Source organism: Vipera berus (assembly GCF_964194415.1).
Source record: "Vipera berus genome assembly, chromosome: 3".
Classification (NCBI taxonomy): Eukaryota; Metazoa; Chordata; class Lepidosauria; order Squamata; family Viperidae; genus Vipera; species Vipera berus.
In genome coordinates, this window is record NC_138204.1 from 36,261,424 (window position 1) to 36,288,881 (window position 27,458).

Sequence of the window (27,458 nt, forward strand, 5' to 3'; positions counted from 1 at the left end):
CACTGGCATTTCAGAGCTCACATTTCTGATGAATTCCTGGTTTGGGGCTAACTATTATGTGGAGAAAATCTGAAAGATAAGAGCAGCTAATTACATATTTCTCACAAATCAACAGCAGAGGTCCTTCCAACCTGTGCTTTTCTATTCTGTAATCATAAATTCAATTGTGTACAAGAAGTTACTTGTTTTCCAGATTATTCTGCTTATTGAAACTGGGCTTGATTATTCCCTCTGGTATAGGATTTAGGCATTAGGGTGATAGGTGGAACATTGTGGCTGTACCTGTAATTTTTCTAAAACCTTCCAATAAAAAACTGTCATGTTCCTCCTGTTGTCTAAAAAGAATTAACATGGGTAATTCCTGCTGTTGAATCTTTCTCCAAAATGCTGACAAACTAAACTGCAACAAATGCAGGTTATGGTTCAAATTTTGCACAAACAAGCACCCCAAAGCCAAAACCTTTTTGTAGTGTATATGAATGATTAGCTAACTATTTGGGGGAAAAGCACAGTATTAAACACCTTATTGAGCAATGTATCCCCATGACAATTCCACTGTGTGTGGGTTTTTTACAACTTTTAGGTTGCATAACTTTTATTTCACTTGTAACAAAGCAGCCATCCATTGACTTCTGAGATAATAATAATAATAATAATAATAATAATAATAATAATAATAATAATAATAAGAAGAAGAAGAAGAAGAAGAAGAAGAAGAAGAAGAAGAAGAAGAAGAAGAAGAAGAAGAAGTAGTAGTTAGTAGTAGCTAGTAGTATTTGGAAGGGACCATGGAGGTCTAACCCCCTGCTCAGGCAGGAAACCCTATACCATTTCAGACAAATGGCTGGCCAGTCTCTTCTTAAAAACTTCCAGTGTTGGAGCATTCACGGCTTCTGGAGGCAGGTTGTTCCACTGGTTAGTTGTTCTGTCAGAAAGTTTCTCCTTAGTTCTAGGTTGCTTCTCTCCTTGACTAGTTTCCATCCGTTGCTTCTTGTCCTGCTTTCAGGTGCTTTGGAGAATAGCTTGGCTCCCTCTTCTTTGTGGCAGCCCCTGAGATATTTGTGTAACTTGGAAACAGCAAGAGTAAACATACTTAATTTTCTCTTCTGGAACAGGGCCAATAACCAATTTATCACTGATGTGTTTTATGGAGATGCTTTAGAATATCCTGCTTGGTATTGATGGAAATACTCTGTGGTCAAACTGGAAAAGTGGGGAATACAACTTGCAATACATGGGTTCCTCAGTTGCCTTAGTTATCTGCCAGCCTATTACATGCTATATACAGTAGTCCTGTCAGTTACTGCAACACACTTAATGATTTCTCCAAAATATCCCAACCTTTTGATATTACATTTGAATATCTTCTGCAAAAAACAAACACAATTTCTTAGCATAAGATTGCTGTCATAGGTGAGATGCAGCCATGACAATCGCTTTTACATTAAAACCTTGGATGGGTGCTGTTTAAGAAGAATTATTTCCTTTCCTACACTGGAATGCTGATGGTAGCTTTCCTTCAGTGATTCTCATTAAAAAAATACCCCTGTGGATTTAATAACATTTATCTATCTTCCCCCGCAAAAAGCAATTGCCTAATAAGGAATTATTAATAAAGCAAGGACAAAAAGTCACCATAAGGAGTATGAAACCCACCCCCCCCGCCGCTCCTTTTGATTCAGTAGTTTTGCCGTATGTGATGGCAGTTCATAGAACAGTGTTTCTGTCTCTGATCAGGTTGGGATGCAATGGCACACAAAGACACCAAAGTCACCTGGTTTTCCTTGCCTCCTATCCTGCAGAAAATAGTTCCTTCCTCTGCTAACCAACCACTCTTTATAGAATTTTAAGCCGGTTTAATGCAACATGCTCTTCATCTACTGTGTGAGTGGTTCAGCCTCTCCAGGAAGAAAAATGCTTTCCTACCTATGTAAATGAAGCAATGCAGCAGGGAGCAGGACCATGTGTTCATGTCTACCAGGGTTCTGGTATTTATTTAAAAGTTAATCTACAGATTAGTGCCTCTTCCAAGTACACTAATTAGCACTCCCATCAACAATGACAGGGCAAGCCACAGGTAAATTAACAGAAAACAAACCCCATTCCCTTCTAGCACTGATGAGGTTACCTAGTTGGATCATCAGCAAGAAAACAACCAAGGCCCGGGGGCTGGATCCGGCCCGTGAAGTGGTTTCATGTGGCCCACGAAGCCATCCTGGAAACAGTGAGGGAACGGCCCCCACTGCCTCGGCCCTGGCCCAGAGACCCTCCTCCTGCCAGAGACCCTCAGATCTGTCCCACTCTTGCCCAGGCCCCCATAGGCACCCTTGATGCGAACCATGTAGAGCTGGCCAAGCCCACCCAGTAAGCCATATGCACTCTAGCCACGCCCACCCAGTAGGCCACGCCCACCCTGGCCATACCCACCCGGCCCCCTGAGGGCAACCGCAATGCTGATGCGGCCCTCAATGAAATTGAGTTTGACACCCCTGCTCTATACTGAGACTGAAACTCCATATTTGCATATTGAACCAAGTTGCAGGCAGATAGCTCTATTTATCATTTGTCACTTTGGGAAAAAATGGGCAGACAGATCCTATTTCAGAAAGTCATCTTAAACAGCAAGGCAAAATGTTCATATGGCTACTTCATCACAATGTGAAATCCTTAACTTCCTCATATCAGAATTCCTAGTCTGACTTGATTCACCACATTGTTCAGACAAATTCTCAATACCGCTGCTTCATTTTTACATCTGATTATGCTTAGCACTATAATCTTGGGCATTATTTCTTAAGAGTCAAGCAAATGCAGTACTAATATATGAAGTGGTGAGGAAACTTGAATCAAAAGAGAAATTGTTTTCATCATTAAGGAAATAAGTCTCACTGCAGGAAAACATACGCTTTCATTAGTTAAGACATTTGGACAGTTGTTAAAGCATTTGTTTTATTCATTTATAAATACTATTGTGTTTACAAGCATTATAGATGTGAATATTATTCTCAAACTTTCAAACATATAATACTTAGAATACTATGTAACAATCAGGAAAACAAAAACATTCATCTCAAAATTTGGAAGGCCACTCAAAATAAGTTGCATAAAAATACATTCTCTTCCTTCACGCACAAGCCACTCTTTTCTCCAATTAGTTATGTACAAAGAATTGTAAAACGTTTTTTAAAAACAGATAACACTTAGAATATTTGCATGTGGGAAGTTAATGAGCCAACAGTAGGATGCTGTTCTTTTTTCAGAAATAGCTTTTACAGTAAGAGATTTTGACTTTCCTCAATATTATATCCTAAACAGGAGTGGAAAGATACAGATTTTAACATAATTTGAACCCTTCTGTTGGCTCAAGAACATACAAAGTTATATCCACCCAGAGTTCAACTTTCCCCATGAAATAAAGGAATCTTGGGGAGTGGATGAAATCATCAGTAAGTTGCTAAGGAGTAATCTTGGTAAAAAAGCAAAAACAAAAGCTAACTCTTCTTGGAACATGCTGCCTTTAGTAGAATCACACAAAAATATTTCAAACACAGAATAAATGTGATCGAAACACACCATTCAAAGAAAAAGTCTTGGGAAACTGAAGGCTTGAAACAAAGATATTATAGTTGCCTTTGAGAAGCAGACTTTCTGCTTCCCATATTTAATATCCTGAAGTCAAAAGCTTTCCTCTCATGTTAGCTAACATGGCAGCAGGCTGAGTGGAGCTGGAAGGTCAAAGACAGGAAAACAAAGCCTATTGTACCAAAGCTGAAGGACTTCATAAAAATGCATATATGTAAGTGGACAAGGACAATTCTTTGTGAAGGAACATTCAATTTGCGAAAAATCCTGTCAAAATAAGTTCATTTTTAGGTTCTGGTAAGCACTAAAATAATTGAAAAGTATGTGTTGAGAGACATCTGCATATACACTGTAGAAGTCCTATTGGTGTACACTGGGGCCTCTTCTTCAAACTCTCCACAATTTTGGGAAAAGATTTGGTTACTTTCCACATCCTGGTAATTTGAAAGAAGAACTTGATGACCCAATGGCTCAGGTTTAAATGGGGGCAAAGGACTACATTCACAATAATAAAATATTTGTATGGGTTGGGTATTCATTAGATGTCCCAGAAGGGACACATACATTTTTTTTTACATTCATATTGTTCAGTTAGGGACAAATGTTAACTTTAGTCTAAAGCAGGAATGGGGGAAGTGAAGGCTTTTGAAATTACTGAACTACAGAATCCTCAACCATCATGTTCAATGGTGACGGATGCTGAGATTCCAGGACCATTTGAAGAGTCACAAGTATCTCATTTTTGTCCTAAGAAGTAACAAACCTTAATCTTTCATATATCAGTGATAGTCCATGGGTTGTGTTTAATCTATATTCAATGCTTTATCAGCAAACAGAAACATGTTTAGCCTTATACTTGAGTAATTCCATGGGAATAAGTGTTTTAAATGGTAATTATTAACATAAACATCCCTTAAGAAAAAAAAGAAAGTGATATGTCAATGACTTTAGATTAGTTTCCAATAGTAAAAATCAAATGCATATGCATTGGAAAATGATCGTTAGATTCATCTAATGCTCCCTGATCATCCAGATTTCACCCATGAATTGTTTCCATTAACAATAAAATAATATGGATAGAAACAAATAAATACTAAGTAAACTTTTCTTAAATACAAATGTACTCATATCTACTTGCTCTTGCACCTACAAAACCCTGCCTTCTGAAAGCTTTTCTCTCAACCTTTTATGTTCTATGAGTTTATCCATATTACTAGGAAGACAGCCTTCTTGTAACATAAACCAATCTAACGCTAAATGGCTATTAAGACTTTCTTCTCTATAGTTTCCTATACTTAGTTTTTTTAACATGTAATACCTCTAATTTCATATGAAACTTAATTTTTAGTAGCCAAATCCCACTGAACATTTCTTTCAGTTTGAAAGGAATAAAATTGTGTTTCTTCTTATGCTTCTTAAAGTACGTGCACAAGGATTTGGAAAAATTCATAGGGAAAAGCTTTCAGAACCAAGAACCAAAGAAGAACCATTCCATTCCCATTTAAAATAAAAACTTCTATTATCCACAAGCTTGAAAGCATTCATGTCACAGATTAGACTTTCAACCATTCTCCTCTATCATTTGCAGATGATGCAGATAACATTTTAGCTGACTGCACAATTAAAACAGAACATTCATCTGAATCTAAACTTAATTAGGTCAGAGCAATAACCAATGACAGGGAGTAATATTTTTGTTCTTGATATCTTTTAAAAACAAGGAGTCCTGAATTCTTGAGAAAAGTTTACTTGATCATATAAAAAACTTAAAATAATTGATTTAAACATGAATAGGCCTTTTGTACACATTCAACCCCTCATTAAATCAGGGAGTTTCTTGGAAATACTTCCTGGTTTCAAATGAAAATTTTAGAATAAGCTATTAAACCATATACTAGTTCTTGGGTTGGTAGTTACAGTGTTTAATTCAAATGAAATAAATAACTTCCATTCAAGATTTTCCTTTTCACCATTTTTTGAGAGAAGGAACAAATCTCATTCATATTTCAGCTTTTGGAACTGGACTAAGATTTTCTTTGCATCAGGATAAAAATGGGTTCATTTTAACAGTTTGAAGGTGGTTTGAAATCCTTGAAAATATAAGGAAAAAAATATTTAGGCCTAAACTGTTAAGATGTTGTCATTCATCTTAATGACATCCATGGAATAATCAGTTTTTACCCCACTGCCTCCCCCAAATAAAAACATTTTTTATGGTGACATAATGGCATATTGGATTGTTTCATGATTAATCAGCTCAGAAAATTCTAGGCAGAATTCAATTTGATCTAATTCCAACTCTTGACTAGATGGGGCACAATTCTTCATAGTATGCTTATTAATGTTTCTCCTTAGATTTTTGGATATTAAAACTGAGGTTGGTTTAAGTTACTATATTCCAGGTATAAAATAACAATAGTAGTATGCAGGAACTCTTACAGAATGATTCATTTTTCATTTTCATGACTGTTTATGATACAGCTTGACAGGACATACTAAAAAGATTTTTGTTCATATCCCTCTGCAATCCTCTATGGGACTGAAATAAGTTAGGCAGTAGAAAAGCAATATCATGAATAAAATTCATTGCAATGACAAAATGTGTTTAGCTTCCATATATAATTGTTAGACTTACTTTGAAACCTGGACAATATCCAAAGTTCCCAAAAAGGTGAACAGAGGAAACCAATAGGCTGCTGAGAGCCTCAGAGCTAAACCAGAAAGCTCTAAGTACAGTGAATGCACTGATCACTACATCCGACTTTGATACGTTTATACAACCAATATCTTAATTAGTCACCTCATAGGTGGCAACTCCTGGCACTTAACAGAATTCTGCCTTTCACTGTAGCTAATAAAAGCAAGAAGAACACATGAGTACACAGAACAAAAAGATGAAAGAGAAAAGGTCAGTCATCTCTTTGTTATAGTAGTCCACAATAGATTTAAAAAGTCACATTGTGTTGATTATTGAGCAATGATGGCAAAAAGGTCTGAAGACTACTGCTCACTTGTATCTATGTTTAACTGCTTTTCTTACATCTCAAAGGCTCTGTTCTAATCAAGGTGAAAACGGACTAAATCAAGATCAAAAAGTGTAGCTTCAAAATGAGATATCATGCTTTGGAATACAAAAGAAGAAAGAAAAGAAATGCAGTGGTCAGGATTTGGAAAAATATATTAAATGCTGCAAGTGAAATCTCATTGTTATAACCAGAGAAGCACAGTCTCTGAAGCCGCTAGTATTCTGAGAATCTATAAAAGTTAATGTATTCATTTCCAGTATGACCAGAAACCTGGGTGTGAGTGCTACTGATCTTACTGTTGACATTAAAGACAAATGCATTTATGTTTACAACTGCGCAAATGAAACGTTGCATTAAATTTCTCAAATATTAGTATAATTTTATCAAGGCTCTCCACCAAGACTGAGAGAGCATTTTGTACTGGACTAAGCACCTCTAACCACCAGCCTTCTTTTAATCTCTGTGAATACTTTCGTGTTTTCAGTTTTTCGCCTATTGAACATTATCTTAAATCCAATTTATTTGTACCGCAATGTTATTACTTCACTGGTAAATTAATTACTTTGCTTATAAAGATATGCTGATGGATTGTGCAGATACATCCTGCATATTTTATACAAGTGGAAATCCAACCTAAGCAATTTTTGCTGTTAAACGTCCTTCCACCAGAATTCTTGACAGAAAAAGGGACTGTAATGTGAGTTAAAGAATGTGGCAGTTATAAGGTGTAATCATCTATTAAATAGTCCTAAAGAAAACAACCATGAAACAAAAATAGTAGGAAGCATCTTGAGGAGGGTTGAAAAGAAGAAGAAACAATTATTGGGCCCCAATATTAAAGTATATTAAGTACTGAGAGATACGTAGAATATGTATTTCCAAGGCAAGACACCATTATGAGACTCCCAAAGAAATAAGCCATCCTGTTTTTCACAGATTGCAGACTCCCAAATTCCAGGAAGAAGAGTAATTCCATTTCACTCCCTATTCCTATTCCATGACAGTATCTTAAGACATGTTCGATTGACACTATAGTCACTTCTATATCACTTATTACAGTAGATACTTCTTTACATCAGATTAAGGTTGGATGCATATAGGGTTTACAGCAGATGGTTTAAGTAGTTGAGACAGTGCCAATCACTTTGTCCCTTTGAATAAATTACTCCAATACTGTAAAAATAATAAACTTGTGGTGAGGCATGCTTTTAGAAGAAAGGGGCGGGGTAAGCACTGTGCAAAATAAAAATGCCCAGCAAGTGCAAGGAGCTGTGTGTGTTGCCAACTGGTCCATGGCTAAATTGCCAGCAGTTCTTTCAATCGGAAAATCAGAAGTAGGTGGCAGGGTTGGCAGCTTGTGCACAGAAATCTCCTCTTTCTGCCCATCCTTTGTTCAATATGTTACTTTGAGAGTTTACTGATGACTCGGATGAGTGCTCCATTCTCATCTTTCAGTCGCTGATTGTCTGACTTCAGCTCTGTCAAAACCTGTTTCAAAGACAAGATAGAGCATCAAAACCTTTCTGAGCTGATTACCCCAGAACATTCCAGCCACTGGGGGGGGGGGTAATCTAAACAGTAGTAAGCTCTATTCATGAAATGGCTCTTGCTTAGCATATGGCCAACTCTCCTTACTCAATGTAATAGTATTTTACCTTCCTAAAACAGATGAGGGAAATTATCCCAGATATATGCAGAACAGAAAATTATGTGTTGACCCACATGATTTCACTCTTCGATACAAAGCAACAAATGTTGCCTTGCTCTTAGCCATATCAAGGCATAAAATACCCCAAATCAGTCAAGTTATTTTGATGCATAAGACAGAAAATACTATAACCACCTCTCTTCAGACTTATCTCTCTAAATAAGATAACTAATAAACCTCTACCCTTTTCATAACATCCAGTTTTCTTCTTAATAATAAACTTAACTAAATTTGGAAAAACAATAGTCTTTTTTCAATTCTGAAAGGAAACTGACTAACTTTAAACACTTTAAGCATATATATATATATATATATATATATATATATATATATATATATATATATATATATATATATATATATATATATATATATATATATATATATATATATATATATATATATATATATATATATATATATATATATATATATATATATATATATATATATATATATATATATATATATATATATATATATATATATATAATTTTTGTGTGACAAATCAGTTATGGATCAAAGAGCCTGGTTTAGGTAGATCTTTTACATATTATAGAGTACAAACATACAAGTAACAGTAATGATAAGTTGCTCAAAAACTAGATCTTATTATTTCAATTATTTTAATTCCTATTTCACCTACCTGTAGGGAAGAAAATGATATGGACTTCTTTGTAGAAAATGTTTTTAGTAAACATTTGTCAGTGTTTTTTCTTTCTAGACTGAAAGTGGCTTTTACTTTTTTATGTGTTCCCCAAAATAAACTAATAAAAGGTACTTTGGGTTAAATTTTCTTCATTTTTGAAATGTAAAATGTTACTATAGTTGATTAACAATTTGGACTATGAAAAAGTGGTATTAATAAATTGTGCTTAAAAATGCCAAGTGATTCTTAGGCAAGGACACTCAAGAGTAATCTACTTTGGGCCAGAGATTTGGATTCTTAATAGTTTACAAAATAGGACGGCTTGTGCACATATTTAATGAATATGCTTCCACTCAGCTCCCAAGAATTCCTATAGATAGGCTTCTGTTGAAAGAAATGACAAAGTGCTTGGTAAGGTGAGGAGTACTGAAACACCTTCAACAGCTGGTCCCCAAAGAAAGGGGATCATTTATCAGTGAGGTGGAGCCACAAACACAAATTTATTTGGGATCTCTTGCCAATAAGAATGCACAATTGGCCACTAATAACTCAATGTATCTCTATTTTCATTTGATAGGATAAAAATATGTACAAATTCTTAGGGCAATCATGTTGAAATTAAACAATCCTTAAAATGGTTTACTCATAAAAAGGAGAGGCAATATTTTGATAAGGCATGATGAAGGAAAGGAATCTAAATTAATCAACAAATCAAACAAATCAAACATATTTCTGAAAATGCATTTAATCCCTGCTTTTCCCTTAAATCATCCCGGAATTCTTTTCTCTACAGGAGGTGACTGACTGACAAGGTAACAGAATCTACTCAATTTAAAGGAATCCAGAACTGGTGAGACTATTTTAATCAAGGCTGACTCCACAATAGTGGGTTAGAAAAATAACATATGATTTTTCTTATTTGTACACAAAGGTTTTTATCAAATCTGTGGTTCAACTCTGAGCTACACAATGTGATTTTAACACAGTACTATACATGCTATAGATGGGTATGACTGTGAAAGTGGGAGCGCAAGAAAAATACTGTGGATCCTTTCATTTATATATTTTGAAGAAAGTTTAGCATAAGAATAGTCAATCTGGGACCAGACAAAGACTGACCATTTGCTTAATTGAGCATGTGACGCAAATGGATGGGCTGGGAGGGGTAGTAGGAGGCTTTGCAAGGTTGACAAAAGTTTAAGAAAGGGAAGGCTACAGATAAAGTGAATGACTAGATTTTAAGAAATTTGAGAAAATTCTTGGAAGAGCTATCGGTTATTTTAGTTATGCAATTTATCTACTTTGGGCAGTAAACAGCTATCTATATCTATATCACACTGTACATACACACATACATACATATACTGTACATATGTTTATGTACTGTACATATGTTTATGCATACACACACACTATTTATTACCAATGGTCCCATAATGCTAAATATATTCTGGAAGAATCATTTCTTTACTAATTATAGAGGCCATGAAAGCAAGCTCATCCTAGTCCCACGGGATAGGCTGTTCCATAGGGGGAATCCCTCACAGAGAATTCTTGCCACCAGGCTTCCTCTCATCGTGCTTCCTAACAGATGGAGATCCTTGATAGGTGCTCTCTGGCCATATAAGGCTTTAAAAGCAGTGATGGATAAAACTATACAACTGTAGGTTATCAGCATGCTAATTTCAATTTCAGTCGGTGCATGGCATCTCCCAAGACCTTCATGAAAATACTAAACAGGAAAAGGGAAAGGCCTAAGGCCCTATAGTACTCATATAAGAGAATATTTGAGGTTTACTTTAATCCCCTTCCACAATTCCTGTACATGCAGTGGAACCACTGTAATCTGGCACCTCCAACTCTCAGAACTCCCATGCAATCCACATATGATACTGTGGTTAACAAACACTGAGAAATCTAGGAGACAAGATTGATTACACTCCTTCCTTTCAAGTCCAATGAGAGTCCCATGAAACAAAAATAGTAGGAAGCATCTTGAGAAGGGTTGAAAAGAAGAAGAAACAATTATTGGGCCCCAATATTAAAGTATATTAAGTACTGAGAGATACGTAGAATATGTATTTCCAAGGCAAGACACCATTATGAGACTCCCAAAGAAATAAGCCATCCTGTTTTTCACAGATTGCAGACTCCCAAATTCGAGGAAGAAGAGTAATTCCATTTCACTCCCTATTCCTATTCCATGACAGTATCTTAAGACATGTTCGATTGACACTATAGTCACTTCTATATCACTTATTACAGTAGAAACTTCTTTACATCAGATTAAGGTTGGATGCACATAGGGTTTGCAGCAGATGGTTTAAGTAGTTGAGACAGTGCCAATCACTCTTTGTCCACATATGATACTGTGGTTAACAAACACTGAGAAATCTAGGAGACAAGGTTGATTACACTCCTTCCATTCAAGTCCTATGAGAGTCCCATGTGGGACCAATATGATTTCCACATCATATCAAAGTCTGAATTCAAACTATCATGAATACAGACAAACTTTGGCCCTGGCACTTTTTCAACAACCTTTCCACAAAAGCAAAGTTTGAGGACAGGATAAGTTACCCATTTCTGTTGGATTCAGGACTGACTTCTTGAAGAGTGGGAAAACTCACATCTCTGCTAGAGCTACTCTTCCCTCAAAGAAGCATTGATTACATTCTGAAACCAATTCACAGTCCTCCCCATGATATTCATTAGTAAGGGTCCAATCCACATGTGGCAGAGCTTAGATCACAGAGACCTCTGCCCACTCTTAGATTGCAGAGAATTCTGTTCTTGGATATGCAAAGGGTCAAAGTTATTCCAGGTATCATCATATAATGTATCACCTCTGTAGATTCTATACATCCAACTTCCATCTTGGAGTGAATACAGTTTCCAGCTACTGCTAGAGATAAGTCAAGATGAAGAGTGTTTGTCCATGACAGCATTAGGAGTTAAGCTTGACTTGATGGTATCTATACTTAATTAATTAAGATGAATTTACAACAACAACTACAATTTTGATAAACATCAAGTACAATATTTTAAAATTGAAAACAGTAGAACTGAGACACAAGAATATGAAAGAAATGCTGCCTTTTCAAGATCAAGTCAATGATCTTCAGAATTTCCTTGGAACCACAAGAATTAGAAGTCATTTATTCACTGAACACATTTATATACTGTAGCTGCTCATCTAACTAAGGTATTCTGAGCAGTGAAGAGAAATAAAAACATCATCCAAAAGGTACAAATCCATTAAAGGAAAACTAGATCGAGGCCCTTAAAAACCTCACTATTGGCATATTAAATATGGCCATGGCTATGCTAGAGTTCCATTAACATCTTAAACTCAGTGTCTGGAGTAAAGGAAGTTTTCACGGGCTTCAGGGTCAATGCTGTCTATATCTCGGGGGAAACTGATCCACCGAGGATATCAAAGCATGCTCAATTTCTTATCTGGTGAGATCAGTAAAAATCATTGGGATTCTACAAGTAATCTGGCATCATGCTATTCAGGGCTTTGAAGGTTACAACCAAAACTTTGAACTGCACTTGGAAGCCTACTAGGAATTAGTGTAGCTCATGTAGCCTTGTCAGTTGGGTGTACTATGACACCCAATACTGCATGTGCTAATGAATTCCACATCAATTGAAGCTTCTTGAATGCTCTTCAAGGGCAATCCAAATAGACTGTAATGTAGTAGTCTTGTGACACAACTGGTCCACAAGATATACTTATGAGAATACTCTCCTGACTACTGCTGCCAGCTGCTCCTTGAACAGGACCTGACTGATCTAGAGTCTTAACTGCATTATTAACTATCTTCTCTGGCATAGAGGTTAATGAGAAGAGGTTAATGTGAAAGATGTAGTTCTACTGTATTACAGCATTATTGAAATGTCACTTTCTAGATGATTACAAGATATTAATGAAAAAAATCAAGTAACTTACTACTGGTTCTTATATCTCAACCACACACCTATATTCTGATCGTTCATTCTACTTCTTTCATTCACACTTTATTCAGCACTGTCTTTAAAAGGCAAAGTAAAGCCAAAATATTTTTTTTAATTATATTGGAGATTTTTCTGATATGAAACTCAATGGAGAAAATGCATACCTTGAAAAGGAGCAACTCTATAAATCAGGAATGGTATCTCCAAAATAAGGACTATACCTTGAAGGAACAGCACTTGAAAAGGAAATTATTCAATGGCATATTGCTATTGGGGTATCATCCTCCTTATTAAACACGTTTAGGGAGAAAGTAGAATGAGTAGTTGATAGCTCGAACAGATAATAAGAGCAAAGACCTGCCTGGAAGAATGGAAGGAGAGGTGAGATCAACTGGAAGGGGAGGTGCTATAGCTCTTCTGACTCTGGGGGCTCAGCGGACTGCGAGAGCCTGGCTACCACCCGGGTCAAAGCCCTGTTTTCGGCCAGCAGTTGCTCATTCATCTGTCTCAAAGTGTGAATCTGTTTGAGCTGATGAAGGTTCTGTAAAGTGAGACATGGAGGAGATAGACAAAGACAAAACAAAATATAAAAAGCACAGAAACGTGAATTGACAAGTGTGAGGGGAAAAAAGAGCAGCAATGAGAGGTGGACAGCAGTGAAATTGCAAAAGAAACTCAACAACACACTGAAGTGTTAGAAACACTGAAAAGAAGCCAAAGAGGCTGTTCCTTCTGCTCACTTTTCAAATTTAAAGGTAAATTTATCATCATGAAATAAACAATTTTGTAGCTCTAAATGCAATTATAGAGAGAGTTTGGTGAAGTGTTTAAGATAACATGCTAGAAATCCAGACACCATGAGTTCAGGTCCTGTCTTAGGTACAAAGCCAGCTGGGTGACTCTCTCAGTCCTAGGAAGCAAGCAATGGCAAATCATTTCCAAACAACCTCACAAGAAAACTACAGATTATCCAGGCTGTTGTCAGCAGTCAAAACTGGCATGTGCACATTTGTACAAACATACACAAACTTGATTATACCTGTAACAGGTATCAGGGCAATTCTGGGCATAATTTCCCCCCCACTGTCAATTAATGAAAGATTGTCATCTAAGAGCTGGATACAAAAGTTAAGTGTCTTCATGAATCTCTTCCCCTGACTCTTCCCATCATTTAATGTATATTAAAGGACCAGGAGCCAAAAAGTATCAGAACATCTAGCAATATTTGAAAAGGAGAGTGAATTTGTACAAGTTAGTGATTCTCTGAAATCTTTCACAAATGCAGCCTATCAGTTTGTCTGTGCTGTGCTTTATAATGCCCTTTTCAGTTAAACTGTTCAAGCATTAGGCATCATTTGTGCTGAATCTTTTAAAACGCAAAATTTCCATTTTAAAATATGTGAATATTTCTAACAACTTTATTAAGAAATACAAATAAAATTTAAAACCTTTATTTTCTTCAAAAAGTATCTATTGTAATAAAGATTTCTATTTCTTTTTTTTTCTTTTTTTTTAGAATTTTAGAAAATTTAGTTTAGGATATAACCTTTATATAAGAAACCATTTTTTTTTAAAAAAGGAGATATGTTCAAATATATTCTCTAAAACAGTCAGTCATTGGCATCCTTCAGTCTCGAGAGACTACGGTATCGTGCTCTGGAAAGAAGTCCTAAAGCAGCATCTGGTGTGGCTAAAAAGGCCAATTCGAGAGTGGCAATCCCTTCCACACTGAGGGCAGATACAATCTGTCCCCTGTCCAGCCCCCAGATTTCGCTGGTTCCTGGACTGCCTCTTTGCCTCAGCCTGCTGCACAAGTGTCTCTTCGAATTGGAGAAGGCCATGCTGTGTCTTTAGCCTCCAAGCTGAGGGATCAGAGGTCAAGGTTTCCCAGCTGTTAATGTTCATTCCCAAGGCCTTTAGATCCCTCTTGCAGATATCCTTATATCGCAACTCTGGTCTCCCTCTGGGGTGCTTTCCCTGCACTAGTTCTCCATACAGGAGCTCTTTCGGAATCCAACCATCAGCCATTCTCACGACATGCCCAAGTCAGCGTAGATGTTGCTGTTTCAATAGTGTATACATGCTAGAAATTCCAGCACATTCCAGGACTGCGCTATTTGGAACTTTGTCATGCCAGGTGATGCCAAGAATACATCGGAGACAGTATGGAAAAACAGTATGGAAGTTGGAATGAAAGGTGAAAAAAATGAATAATTCAAGCAGTATATAATTAGGCCACTAAATCTGTCTATGACAGATTTGTGTTTTCTTAAGAAAATGTAAGATTATTTGTCTAATAACTCAAAATGTAAATGAGGCAGAATGCAGAAATGAACAAAATAATTTAAAAGGTACTCACTATAATTATATTCCCTAGCATATTAATGCTAAAATTATTCTGTTGAAAAACTGAATGTTTACGCCCCAAAATACAAGATAAGTATATCCTTGTAATAACAATTTCCAGAGAAATCACTATACAGTAAATCTAACACAGTAATCTTGCTTTTGATGTTTTTTGGAGTTGATTAGAATAGTTTACAAGGGCATGTAGAAGCAATCAGTTTCCAAATTACAAATCATAACTGTAATTATATTAAATTACAGGCTCCTCCTCTTTATTTCTGCCATTTCAAACACATTAATTAAATCTTGCTCCAGATATAGCCACTTTATTTCATACTCCTAGAATTTCTCAGTCAGCCATGCTTTAGGCCAGGCATGTCAAACTCACGATGTCACGTAATGTCACGTGACATATTGCGACTTTTCCCCCATTGCTGGCAATGGGGTGGGCGTGGTTTCAACATGACGCATCCGGCCTGCGGCCTGGCAGTTTGACGTGCCTGCTTTATGCTAATCTTCAAAGCCACTCATGCTCAGCAGAAATGTATCTGAACATTTGTGATTCTTACTCTTGTATTTTTAAAGCACTCTCTATTCTAACCAGGAATATAAATTCTGGCAAGTATATGGTCAGATAAGAGATAGCATAGCCCACAGCTGGATGGTGGGAGAGGCAAGAGGCTCAGAAGAGACTCTTCTTAGGCTGTAATGGAGATGGGGGGATTGTACTTTCAGTCTTGCAAGATAGATCTCGGCTTTGCAGAGTAGATCAGATAGGAATCACAACCAGATGAACTAATTCTACTTTATTTAAAGTTGCATTGCCAAAATCTTGCAGATCTGAAAGAACAATTCTTCTGAGCCTCTTGCCCCACCTACTAGTCACCTGCTGTCTCTTATCTGACCATTCCCTTGACACCATCTTAGCCTAATCTCCTAAGGTCTTTTCCAAATACCATCACAGCAATTCTCATGTAATTACTGCAATGTGTGTATGAAAGAGATTCATTTTCCTGTTGGGCGAAGACAGTATATAAATCTGCGATGCTCTCAAATCTATTGAAACTAGAGGGGACAAAAACTGGTTTTAGTTGGAATTTGCAACCCTGAGGAGGAGGGCAGGGCATGAGCTTTTTGTTTGTCAACTCCTCCTCCTTCCCACAATTTTAGCTCACCTTTATTTTGATAGATAGTTAATACATGCTAAAAGGTAGCAGTTTTTTAAAAATCTATTTTATATGTACTGGCAGCCAATTTTATCTATCATGCATATCTCCCAACTTTGTATTAGAGGAGGAACTGTATGAGAGGTTTTGAATAGAAGAGAAACTAAATTAATTCTCTCCTACTTTAAATAAGTTTTAAAAGCACCCTGCACTACCTCTGAATGTTTCAGAACATTCCTTTGAAACTGTGGCTTGCACAAATTAGAACAGTCTTACTCTACTCTGAGATAAAACACTGAAGCACAAACGGTTAAAATCACAATATATGTAGTTCAGTAATCTTGTTCCTATTATGCCAACATGTGGCAACAAACAGCTTTAAGTGTTTTGTGACAGTTTAGATTTTTATGTCTCTTTGTAAGTGAGCTGCAGACACTAAGAAAAAAAAGTTGCTATACAACAGAATAGGAATGTGATTCAAAAGTGAGCTTTTTGAAAGCTTGATAAGCCTAAATAAAACAACGGCATTGGCAAGACTGAGGTACAATGTAGGTATATTTGCTATATTAAGTCAAGGTGACTCTAGTATAAAAAGAAGCTGCAGACAGATACAGCATATGATGCAAGAATGGACGTCATTCAAAAAATGTAGACACAATGAAAATGGTCTCTATTATTCATTCTCTCTCTCTCTGTCTGTCTCTGTCTCTCTCTTACACACACAAACACACACACACACACGCACACACACACACACAGAGAGAGAGAGAGAGAGAGAGAGAGAGAGAGAGAGAGAGAGAGAGAGAGAGAAGTGGCAGACCACCAATGGATACTGTATTTGTTTAAAAAGTTACCTCAATAAATAACTCATGAATAAGGCCATGGCCGGGTTTCATAACTTCACACATACACATTGTGTGCTTTAAAACTTTCCAACAGAGTCAGTTTCACAGCTATTTACTTCATCTCTCATTAGTAAGAGGTGAAATGTCCACATTTACAGTAGGTTATTTTAAGTCTTTTTTTCAGAAACAAAGAATTTGATAGTTATACTATCACAGTAGGAAGGCACAATGTAACTCTAACTGCATTCTAATATTTCTTCTAATATTGCACATTATCAACAATAGATCAAATGCATTCCCATTTCAGTTCTTTTAATAGTTCATCTATAAATACATTCAGTCATGTAGAAAGATCATACCTAGCTAGGTGATGCAGCCCATCTCTTGCAGCTGGACTGCAATGTGAACTACTGAAATGTTTTCTTTTAAAGAGACAGAGTACAATTTAAATAGAGCTCAGCTTCAAAAAAAATAAACATATGGTAAAATCAGTTTAAGTGTTTCCGTTAATGGTTATTCTGAAACTGGAACTATCCCCAATAGGTCAGGAATTTGCTTTCCTCACAATCATGTTTTTAGAGGTTCAGGAATTCTTATTCTTGAAACAGAAATATTTCAGAAGCCAAGCAAATCTGTAATTCCCTCTTATATAATAGAAAAATAAGCACCAAGAGAAAGACAAACAAAACAAAGGCACAAAAGTTTCTATTGTGCAGACAAGCAGTGTTATCCTGTCAAATCAGTTTTACATTATCAGGCCACTAAGGACAGCATAACAAACATATCACCTTACTTCAGCAATCAGAAATTGCTGTAACAGGAGAATGACAGTTCTTCAGAGCAGGTGTTTTGGAAAGAGGTGAATCAAGCAAGAGGAGCTACTTTAGAGGACAATTTCTGCTCCAACTACTCAAGCACTAACTAGCTTTTTGTTAAGTCTGAAAAGAACTAAAAGCCCAATAAAGAAATAAGAAAACCAGAAGCCTGACAATAGCTGTCCTTTTAATGAATCCACTAATATCAAGAGACTTTTCCCTAAATTGTGACATGGAATAGGCATATTTCAAGATTAGGGCTGAAGAAGACAGAGAGAAGCTAATTTACAAGAATTCAATGAATTATGCAGGAATAATTTCTCCTTTTGGATCAGGTCTACCGCTGGGTAGTTCGAGACCTGAGTGCTGTGAGACAGAGTGAGCTCCTGTTACTTGTTGAACCTAGCAGTTTGAAAGCATGTAAATGCGAGTAGATGAATAGTACTGCATATAAGCATGTGATAATGCTGTATATAACAGCATTCTATGTTTAGCCATATGCTTTGTGCAGCAGCATGATGCCATGATATCCAAATAATTGCGGAAACGTCTCTTGACAAATTGTCAAGAAGTGGAGATGAGCACTCCTCCCTAAGTCAGTCACAACTAGTGAGGTAAAACCCATGGGGAAATATTTACCTTTACCTTTTTAATAGCCGCCTTGGAGGAGGAGATGGATGCAGGATTGTTTTGTTTTGGTGGACTTAAAAGTTTGAGTGATCTTTGAAAAAAATATTATGCGCTTCTATAGTTTTGTGAGCAGGTGGTTCCATCATAAAACAACATGTTTTAACATGGCTATTTTGGTCAGATAACTTAGAAAGTATAAAGGTTGAGAAAAGTTGCTATGTAAAGATATTCTGTGTAAGATTCCTACATTTCCAAAGGCTAGGGTTCATGAAAGTTGGAACTCTTAAGATTATTTGTAGAAACCTTCAGGGAATTTTCATGGCTAATTAAAGAAAAAAAATCCTCAATTTATGCCAAAGTCTCAGAAGTAGATATACATTTGAGAAGAGCGGGATCTCCAGTAGTGACATGAAAGCCCTTGATACTTTTCCCATCCACAAGAGAGAGGGTTACAGATCAAGTGCACCTCCTGTCAACAGCTACTGGCTGCAAAACAGGTGGAAAGGTAGGCAGACATTTCTAAAGACAGCAAAGGGACAACATACAACCTTTGTCATCATGACTTCTGTTTGGTAGTTCTGGTAGTTTCATTTTGTACAAATCATGGACATTATTTATCACAGTATTACTAAAACATCTTCAACATCTCAGTTTGTCTCTGGTCCCAATTCAAAGATACAGATTTTAACTGTAGAGAATCTGTGGGAGGTACTTACTAAAGTGCAGCCCTATGACTAGGAAGACTAAATTTCCATTATGACATTTGGCCAGCTGCTGTTTCTTAATTCAGTCCACCTAACAGGTTATTGTAAGGACAAATAAAGAAGATTTGTACATAAACTGCCTTAAGCTGAAGAAAAGGTGGGATAAAAGATGAGATGATATATTGGAAAGAAGCCTGTTTTTACATGTTCCTATTCACATGATTAAATTTGAGACTTTGCTTAAGATACCATCCTTGCTGAGATATATACTAAATGAGCAGTCTTGGAACAGAACTTTGCCGTGCGGGTCTCTTTATTATTAGCAGCTGATACTTTATTATAACATTTTAACACTTTTTGCTGCAATAGAACTTTATAAATTATGTTCTTTCTACTATTTTATAGTTACACTTTTAATTATGCTTTTAGTTTCAGCTTGTATAATTTCAGTTTAAATTTTAGATTTGTTTTTAAAGTTGTGTAAGCTGCCCTGGGAAAATTTACCGTATATACTTGAGTATAAGCCGAATTTTTCAGCCCACTTTTTGGGCTGAAAAACTCCACTTCGGCTTATACTCCAGTCAACAAAAAAATTTTTACCGAGGACTTGCGCGCGGCCGAGGCTTCGGTGCTTCCCTCCAGAGGAAGAAGGAGCTGGATGCGGCCGGCTCTGCGGGGAAGGGGGAGCGGCGGCGGGGGCGACGGAAAAGCCGCAAAAACGGTAGGAGAGATGCTGACTGGCGGCGGCCTCGGAGGAGGCGGAGGGGGAGGAGGGAGGGAAGGGTGACCGGGCGGGGGAGGGGGGGTGAGCCAGAAGGAAAAGGGAAAGTCATCCCGCAGAGCGGTTGCGAAAAGAGGGAGGAGATAAGCCAGCCCGGTACCTGGATCCGCTTCCTGTGTCTCCTCCGCTCTGCCATGATGTCCCCGTTTTGGTCTCCTGGTGACGTGGGGCTGAGCCGGAAAAGGGGGAGGGGGAGACCGAGGGAGGGAGGAAAGAAGAGAGAGAGAGAGACGAGCCAGCGTCAGCCAGCGGGCTCACGCGGGGCAGCAAGCCATTAGGAGCCCTTGGGGAGGCAGGGCGGGAGCGCAGTCTGGCCGCTGGGCTTCCTTTCCCTCTTGTCCGCATCGCTGCAAGGAATTGCATTGTTTGGGGACGGCGACGCTCGCCCATTCACACGCTGTCCAAACGCTGGTCATTTGCTGCGGGGCTCCCGCTTGGAAGGGAAGGGAAGGGAAGATTTGTGAGGGGAAGATGCCCTATTGGGGTGGACATAAGGATCCTCCTCCTGAAAAATGTTACCCCAAGTATTCAAGCCAGTCTGTCCCAATAACCTGGGAAGCCTTTCCAAATCCCAGGCTGGTTGTAGTCAGGGTGACCTTCGCGCATCTGGAAGGCACCGAGAGAGCGTTTTTTGTTGAATTGGAGCCATGGGCTAGTCGTGGTTAAGGCACTTGTAGGCGAAGCAAATCACAAAAGCCCCCAAATCCTTCTAAATGCAGCCCATGGGCGAGCTTCCCAAGTTGTTTTAATTTAGTTTGCACGTGGCAATAGAAATAAGCTTTTTTCCTCCTCAGCGGATCGGTGCGGTGAAGAGGCTGGGCTTCCTTCGGGGGGCCTTTCATTCCTGTACAAGGGGGAAGGGGAACTCTCTGCTTTTGTGTGTGCGTGTGTGTGTGTGTGTGTGTGTGTGGCCCATCTGCAAAGCTGCCGAGGAAGGAGAAGCGGGATACTGGTTGGGTGGGGGAGCGGCAAAAGCGGGGGGGGGGAGAGAGAAACGGCTCCGCCTTTGGTTCCCCCTCCTAAAGCACAGGGGCGCTAGAGAAAGTTTGGAGTTGGGTAAGGAAGCGCAAAATTCAGGAAGAAAAGCGGGGCGGCGGGCAAACGGGAGACCTGTACAAGGGGGAAGGGGAACTCTCTGCTTTGTGTGTGTGTGTGTGTGTGTGTGTGTGTGTGTGTGTCCCATCTGCAAAGCTGCCGAGGAAGGAGAAGCGGGATACTGGTTGGGTGGAGGAGGCAGTGGCGGCGGCGGAGGCGGCCGCAGCACCGGCAGCCTTCCGCTTTTGCCGCTTTTGTGTGTGTGTGTGTGTGTGTGTGTGTGTGTGTGTGTGGCCCATCTGCAAAGCTGCCGAGGAAGGAGAAGTGGAGGAGGCAGTGGCGGCGGAGGTGGCCGCAGCACCGGCAGCCTTCCGCTTTTGCCGCTTTTGTGTGTGCGTGTGTGTGTGTGTGTCCCATCTGCAAAGCTGCCGAGGAAGGAGACACACAAAGACGGCAAAAGCGGAAGGCTGCCGGTGCTGCGGCCACCTCCGCCGCCACTGCCTCCTCCACTTCTCCTTCCTCGGCAGCTTTGCAGATGGGCCACACACACACACACACACGCACGCACGCACGCACAAAAGCAGAGAGTTCCCCTTCCCCCTTGTACAGGTCTCCCGTTCGCCCGCCGCCCCGCTTTTCTTCCTGAATTTTGCGCTTCCTTACCCAACTCCAAACTTTCTCTAGCGCCCCTGTGCTTTAGGAGGGGGAACCAAAGGCGGAGCCGTTTCTCTCTCCCCCCCCCCGCTTTTGCCGCTCCCCCACCCAACCAGTATCCCGCTTCTCCTTCCTCGGCAGCTTTGCAGATGGGCCACACACACACACACACACACACACGCACACACAAAAGCAGAGAGTTCCCCTTCCCCCTTGTACAGGTCTCCCGTTTGCCCGCCGCCCCGCTTTTCTTCCTGAATTTTGCCCTTCCTTACCCAACTCCAAACTTTCTCTAGCGCCCCTGTGCTTTAGGAGGGGGAACCAAAGGCGGAGCCGTTTCTCTCTCCCCCCCCGCTTTTGCCGCTCCCCCCCCAACCAGTATCCTGCTTCTCCTTCCTCGGCAGCTTTGTAGATGGGCCACACACACACACACACACACACACACGCACACACAAAAGCGGCAAAAGCGGGGGGGGGAGAAAGAAACGCCTTGTTCTCTCGTCTCAGCGGAGACTTGTTTCGGGGGATCCAGCCTCTGTCACCCCCTTCTCTCAGCTGGGCAGCTGACAGAAAGGGGCGGCAGAAGCTGCATCCCCCGAAAGAAGTCTTCGCCGAGAAAATGGGCGCTGAGATTTTCTCGGCGAAGACTCACCTTCTCCCGTTCATCACATTCTTCGGTAAAGAGATTCACTCGATCCATGGTTTCAAGGTTGGGGTAGAGAAATCCCGGTTTGTTTCAAGAAACCGGGGTGGTTTATGAGCCTATAGATTTTAGACTTTGCATCTTGTTTTGCTTCCTCGGTTCCCACGAAGCCCGAAATTCTTTTTTTCCCCCCTCTGGTTTCTGCCCAACTGTCAACTCGTGGTAAAACAAACAAACAAACAAACAGAAAGCCCTTGCCTCTGGTTCCTGAGGAAAGAAAAAGTTGAGGCGACAAGTGGAGAACATTCCCTTCTTCATTGAAAGCTGAAAGCAAACGCGCTGCAAAATTCGTTCATCCTCATCCTCATCCCCTCTCTCTCTCTCTCTCTCTCTCTCTCTCTCTCTCTCTCTCTCTCTCTCTCTCTCTCTCTAACGAATTGAACAGGCACCCAAGCTATCAGGTGATGGCGTTCACGCTTGGGTGTTTGCGCGGATCAGAAACGGAAGGAGAAATTCATTTCTGCTTGCAATTCACTATCTCGGGCATCCCTGAGAGAAGAGAGCTTTTAAAGAAGCAGCTGCAAAATTCGTTCATCCTTATCCTCTTCCTCATCCTCTCTCTCTCTCTCTCTCTCTCTCTCTCTCTCTCTCTCTCTCTCTCTCTCTCTCTCTCTCTGTGTGTGTGTGTGTGTGTGGTGTGTTATCTCGAACCAGATGGGATGGCAAAGTCAAATGCAAATGGGGATCTTGCAGATCTTGCCCTGCCTTTCCCCCCACGGTTACCTTCTGTTCTTGATGAGCTCACGAGTGCTCAAGGACAAAATAGGGCAGGGCAGAGCCGGCAGTTAAAAATAGGATGCAGATAAAAGGAAAGGTAAGGAGGGGTTCAGGTTGAGAGGAGAGGCTGCGTAGCCTTAGTGTAACTCCTGTTTGGGCTGACTGGGTTGCCTCCGATGGGCTCTGACAGTGGAACAGAATGGAATAGAAAATATGGAATGGAATGGAACAGAACGTAGAACAGAACAGAACAGAACAGAATAGAATAGAATAGAAATATAGAAAGTGAATGGAATAGAATAGAATAGAATAGAAATATAGAAAGTGAATAGAATAGAATAGAATAGAATAGAATAGAATAGAATAGAATAGAATAGAATAGAATAGAATAGAATAGAAATATAGAAAGTGAATGGAATAGAATAGAATAGAATAGAATAGAATAGAATAGAATAGAATAGAATAGAATAGAATAGAATAGAATAGAATTATAGAAAGTGAATGGAATAGAATAGAATAGAATAGAATAGAATAGAATAGAATAGAATAGAATAGAATAGAATAGAATAGAATAGAAATATAGAAAGTGAATGGAATAGAATAGAATAGAAATATAGAAAGTGAATAGAATAGAATAGAATAGAATAGAATAGAATAGAATAGAATAGAATAGAATAGAATAGAAATATAGAAAGTGAATGGAATAGAATAGAATAGAATAGAAATATAGAAAGTGAATAGAATAGAATAGAATAGAATAGAATAGAATAGAATAGAATAGAATAGAATAGAATAGAATAGAAATATAGAAAGTGAATAGAATAGAATAGAATAGAATAGAAATATAGAAAGTGAATGGAATAGAATAGAATAGAATAGAAATATAGAAAGTGAATAGAATAGAATAGAATAGAATAGAATAGAATAGAATAGAATAGAATAGAATAGAATAGAATAGAGCTGGAAGGGACCTTGGAGGTCTTCTAGTCCAGCCCCTTGCTCAAGCAGGAGGACCTATACCAGTGGTGGTGAACCTATGGCACGCCTGCCAGAGGTGGCACTCAGAGCCCTCTCTGTTGGCACGTGCGCCACCACCGCTGCCAGCAGCAGGTCCTTGTCGGTTGGTGGACTGGAAGAAAAGGGAGGGGGAAGCATTTTACATGCGTGCATGCGCGCACGGGGCCACGAGCAGGCACATGCTGCAAAGGGGGCGGGGCTAGTGCCTGCGTGATACTCACTAGCCCAGCCCCGTTCTCACGTGGTGCGGTGCCTTGTATCTGCACCCTGCGGCGCGGCGGCTGGCATTTTTGTGCCTTGCGGTACGGTGGCCCATTTTTTGCTCCCCCTTTTTTTTCGTGCCAGAGGCGGCACTCAGAGGCGCCTCCCTGTCCCCTCCCCTGAGGGCACCAGAATGCCGATGCTGCCTTGGCACTTTGTGATAAACAAGTGGGTTTTGGCTTGCGGTTTGGGCACTCGGTCTCTAAAAGTTTCGCCACCACTGACCGATACCATCTCAGACAGGTGAATGTCCAGTCTCTTCTTAAAAACCTCCAGTGATGGAGCACTCTTGATTTCTGGTGGCAAGCTGTTCCACTGGGCAGCTGAGAGAAAGGGGCGGCAGAAGCTGCATCCCCCGAAAGAAGTCTTCGCCGAGAAAATGGGCGCTGAGACGCCTCATTCTCTCGCTCAGCGGAGACTTCTTTCGCGAGATCCAGCCTCTGCCGTGCTGCACCGAGAGAACAGCAAGCCGCCCCATTCTCTCGGCAGAGCACTCCACCGCCCCATTCTCTCGGCGGCTTGCCACCCCGTTCTCTCATCTCAGCAGAGACGTCTTTCGGGGGATCCAGCCTCCAGCTGCTGCATTTCCCAGCCTCGGCTTATACTCGAGTCAATAACTTTTACCAGTTTTTGGGGGTAAAATTGGGGGTCTCGGCTTATACTCGAGTCGGCTTATACTCAAGTATATACGGTATTTTGAAAGCTGGATTATGTACTTATCAAATATATAAATGTATACATTAGCATTTTATAATTATGGTGAGGTTGGTTGACATGGAATTAAAAAAATGATTCTAAAAAACACACTCTGAAGCCTTCCAACTCTCTGAATCCTCAGAGATATTCCATTTCACATAAAATCTGAGGTAGGGATCCTTACTCTGGAAATCATGCTTCATCCAAAATAAGTGTTCATGACTTTCTTACATAATTACCAATTGTGCATTTAATTTAACATAGTAATTAAGGATAGAGAAAATACACGTAGCAAAAGAAATTCAACTAAACGTCATCAGTAATAATTTCAGAAGATACAATGGATTTCTTGCAAGGAAATGTTGGCTATTGGCTCTGTTAAGTGTCAAAACCTTTGAGACTTTAGGTTTTACTATATTGATACTAGGTTAAAAAGTTCAAACTACATTCTCATATATTGTAATATGTACCAAATTTACATGTGAATAATTGTGGATACTAATCCTGGATATCTGTAGAGTCATAGTAATAATAAATGTCAATACATATACATATACACACACATGTATGTGTACATGTATGTAATATCACATAACAATCACAGTCAATGTTTCCCAAGTATAGTAGCAATTTTCTGATGTGTGGCCTTTAGTACCCAGAATTTGCCTGTAAGCATGGCCATTGTTAAGAATACTGGGAGTTGAAAGCCATACATCTGAAAATTGCCAGGACTGGGAAACATTAATCAAGGTGCAGAAACCACCTATATTATTTAGTAACTTCTCTATCTTTCAAAATACACAAAATGATTATTCATATTTAATGGACTTAAAATTATTGATAAAGTTTTCCTTTACCACATAATAGCACTACAAACTTGCCTTAAAGTTGCAATTCTTATGACTCTTTTGAATACATATGCTTAAGACAGTAACATTTAAGGCTTATTTTAATCTTTCATCTACTGTTGGTTTTTGGAAACAGCTTCTTGTTTATTAGTTATTTCTTAAATTTATACATATTTATAACTCTACAAGTAGCAAAACTATTGCCTTCGAAGGGAATATTTTTCCACTAAAAATATAGGAAGCATTTTTGATAATATGAACTGATCTTCCCAGTGTTTCATATTAAAAGAATCAATCAAGTAGGAATAAAAGCTTCATTTTTATAAATCATAAGAATTCAGGTATATCCAAAGACAAGGCATTTGAGAAAGGAATGTAATAAGAAAGACTAAAATATTTGACTTACAAGGAGGAAAATCATTTATAGGTAAAATACAGTACTGTTTCAACTTTTAATTAACATTCAGTTGAATCAGTAGGCCAATATTAGAAAGGCTTAGAAGGAATCCTTAGTAGCCAAGTTTGAACACAATACAGGCACAGATAACAACGTTTTGGTAAAATTGCTGCAGAATAGATTACATCAAAATGTGGAAGAAAAATGTTAGAAAATGCTTCCAACTCAACCGGAAAAGTATGAGTATACCTGTTAGCCAGCACCACTGTTTTGAATGAGTGAATTTAGTTAGAAGATTTGTATAAGATTTTAATTATGATTAATTCTATTCCTACATGGCAATTTAAAAGATGCTATTGGATTTAGAAGATGGCAGATAAATGGTACATTTTCATACCTTCATCTCTTCTTCCATTTCAGAAAGTTTCCTTTCAAGGGCTCGTTTTTCCTGTTCAGGAAATATTTTCACAGTAATCATCTTTCATGAGATTTGAGAAAGTACAATAAATCTCATAGGCTTAAGGGTTTTCAAACACAATACAGTCTTACTCCAAGGCAAAAATCCCCTCTGTGCCATATAATACTTCCCGTTACTCAACTCTTTTTCATTATCCTTTCTCGTTTCTTTCAACCCCAACTTCGAATAGACACAGTAGCTGTATTCTTTCAATTTTTGATTCTATTTGTTTCGTCACATGTGCACATTAGAGCCAAACCAAATTTCCATACATCAGTAACAGATCATTTTTTTCTACTTAGATAACAAAAACGACACAGCAAAGGGCCAAAATCTTGCCCCAAACAATTAGATATTTTATTTAAATAATGGGAGCTATGCACTGGACATACCATTCCATAGCAAACAATGTCGATACCACTGACACCCAACAACCAACATCCATCTTTTTTTCCCCAGAG

General features: G+C 38.9%; 1 protein-coding gene across 9 annotated transcripts in view; it reads right to left on the reverse strand.

The window, feature by feature from the left end:
* Window positions 1-2,933: 2,933 nt before the first annotated feature.
* Window positions 2,934-27,458, reverse strand: part of PPP1R12B (protein phosphatase 1 regulatory subunit 12B) — a 127,511-nt gene continuing 102,986 nt past the window's right edge. For 3 of the 9 annotated variants that reach the window (XM_081325685.1, XM_081325683.1, XM_081325684.1), the window contains 3 exons: window positions 26,938-26,988; window positions 13,287-13,466; window positions 2,934-8,096 (listed from right to left, as the gene is read on the reverse strand). In XM_081325685.1, the coding sequence (XP_081181811.1) occupies window positions 13,332-13,466; window positions 26,938-26,988 (186 nt within the window). In that variant the 3' untranslated portion in view covers window positions 2,934-8,096; window positions 13,287-13,331. The remainder of the gene's footprint in view (window positions 8,097-13,286; window positions 13,467-26,937; window positions 26,989-27,458) is intronic. The other 6 variants (XM_081325689.1, XM_081325687.1, XM_081325688.1 and 3 more) reach the window with 3 other exon arrangements.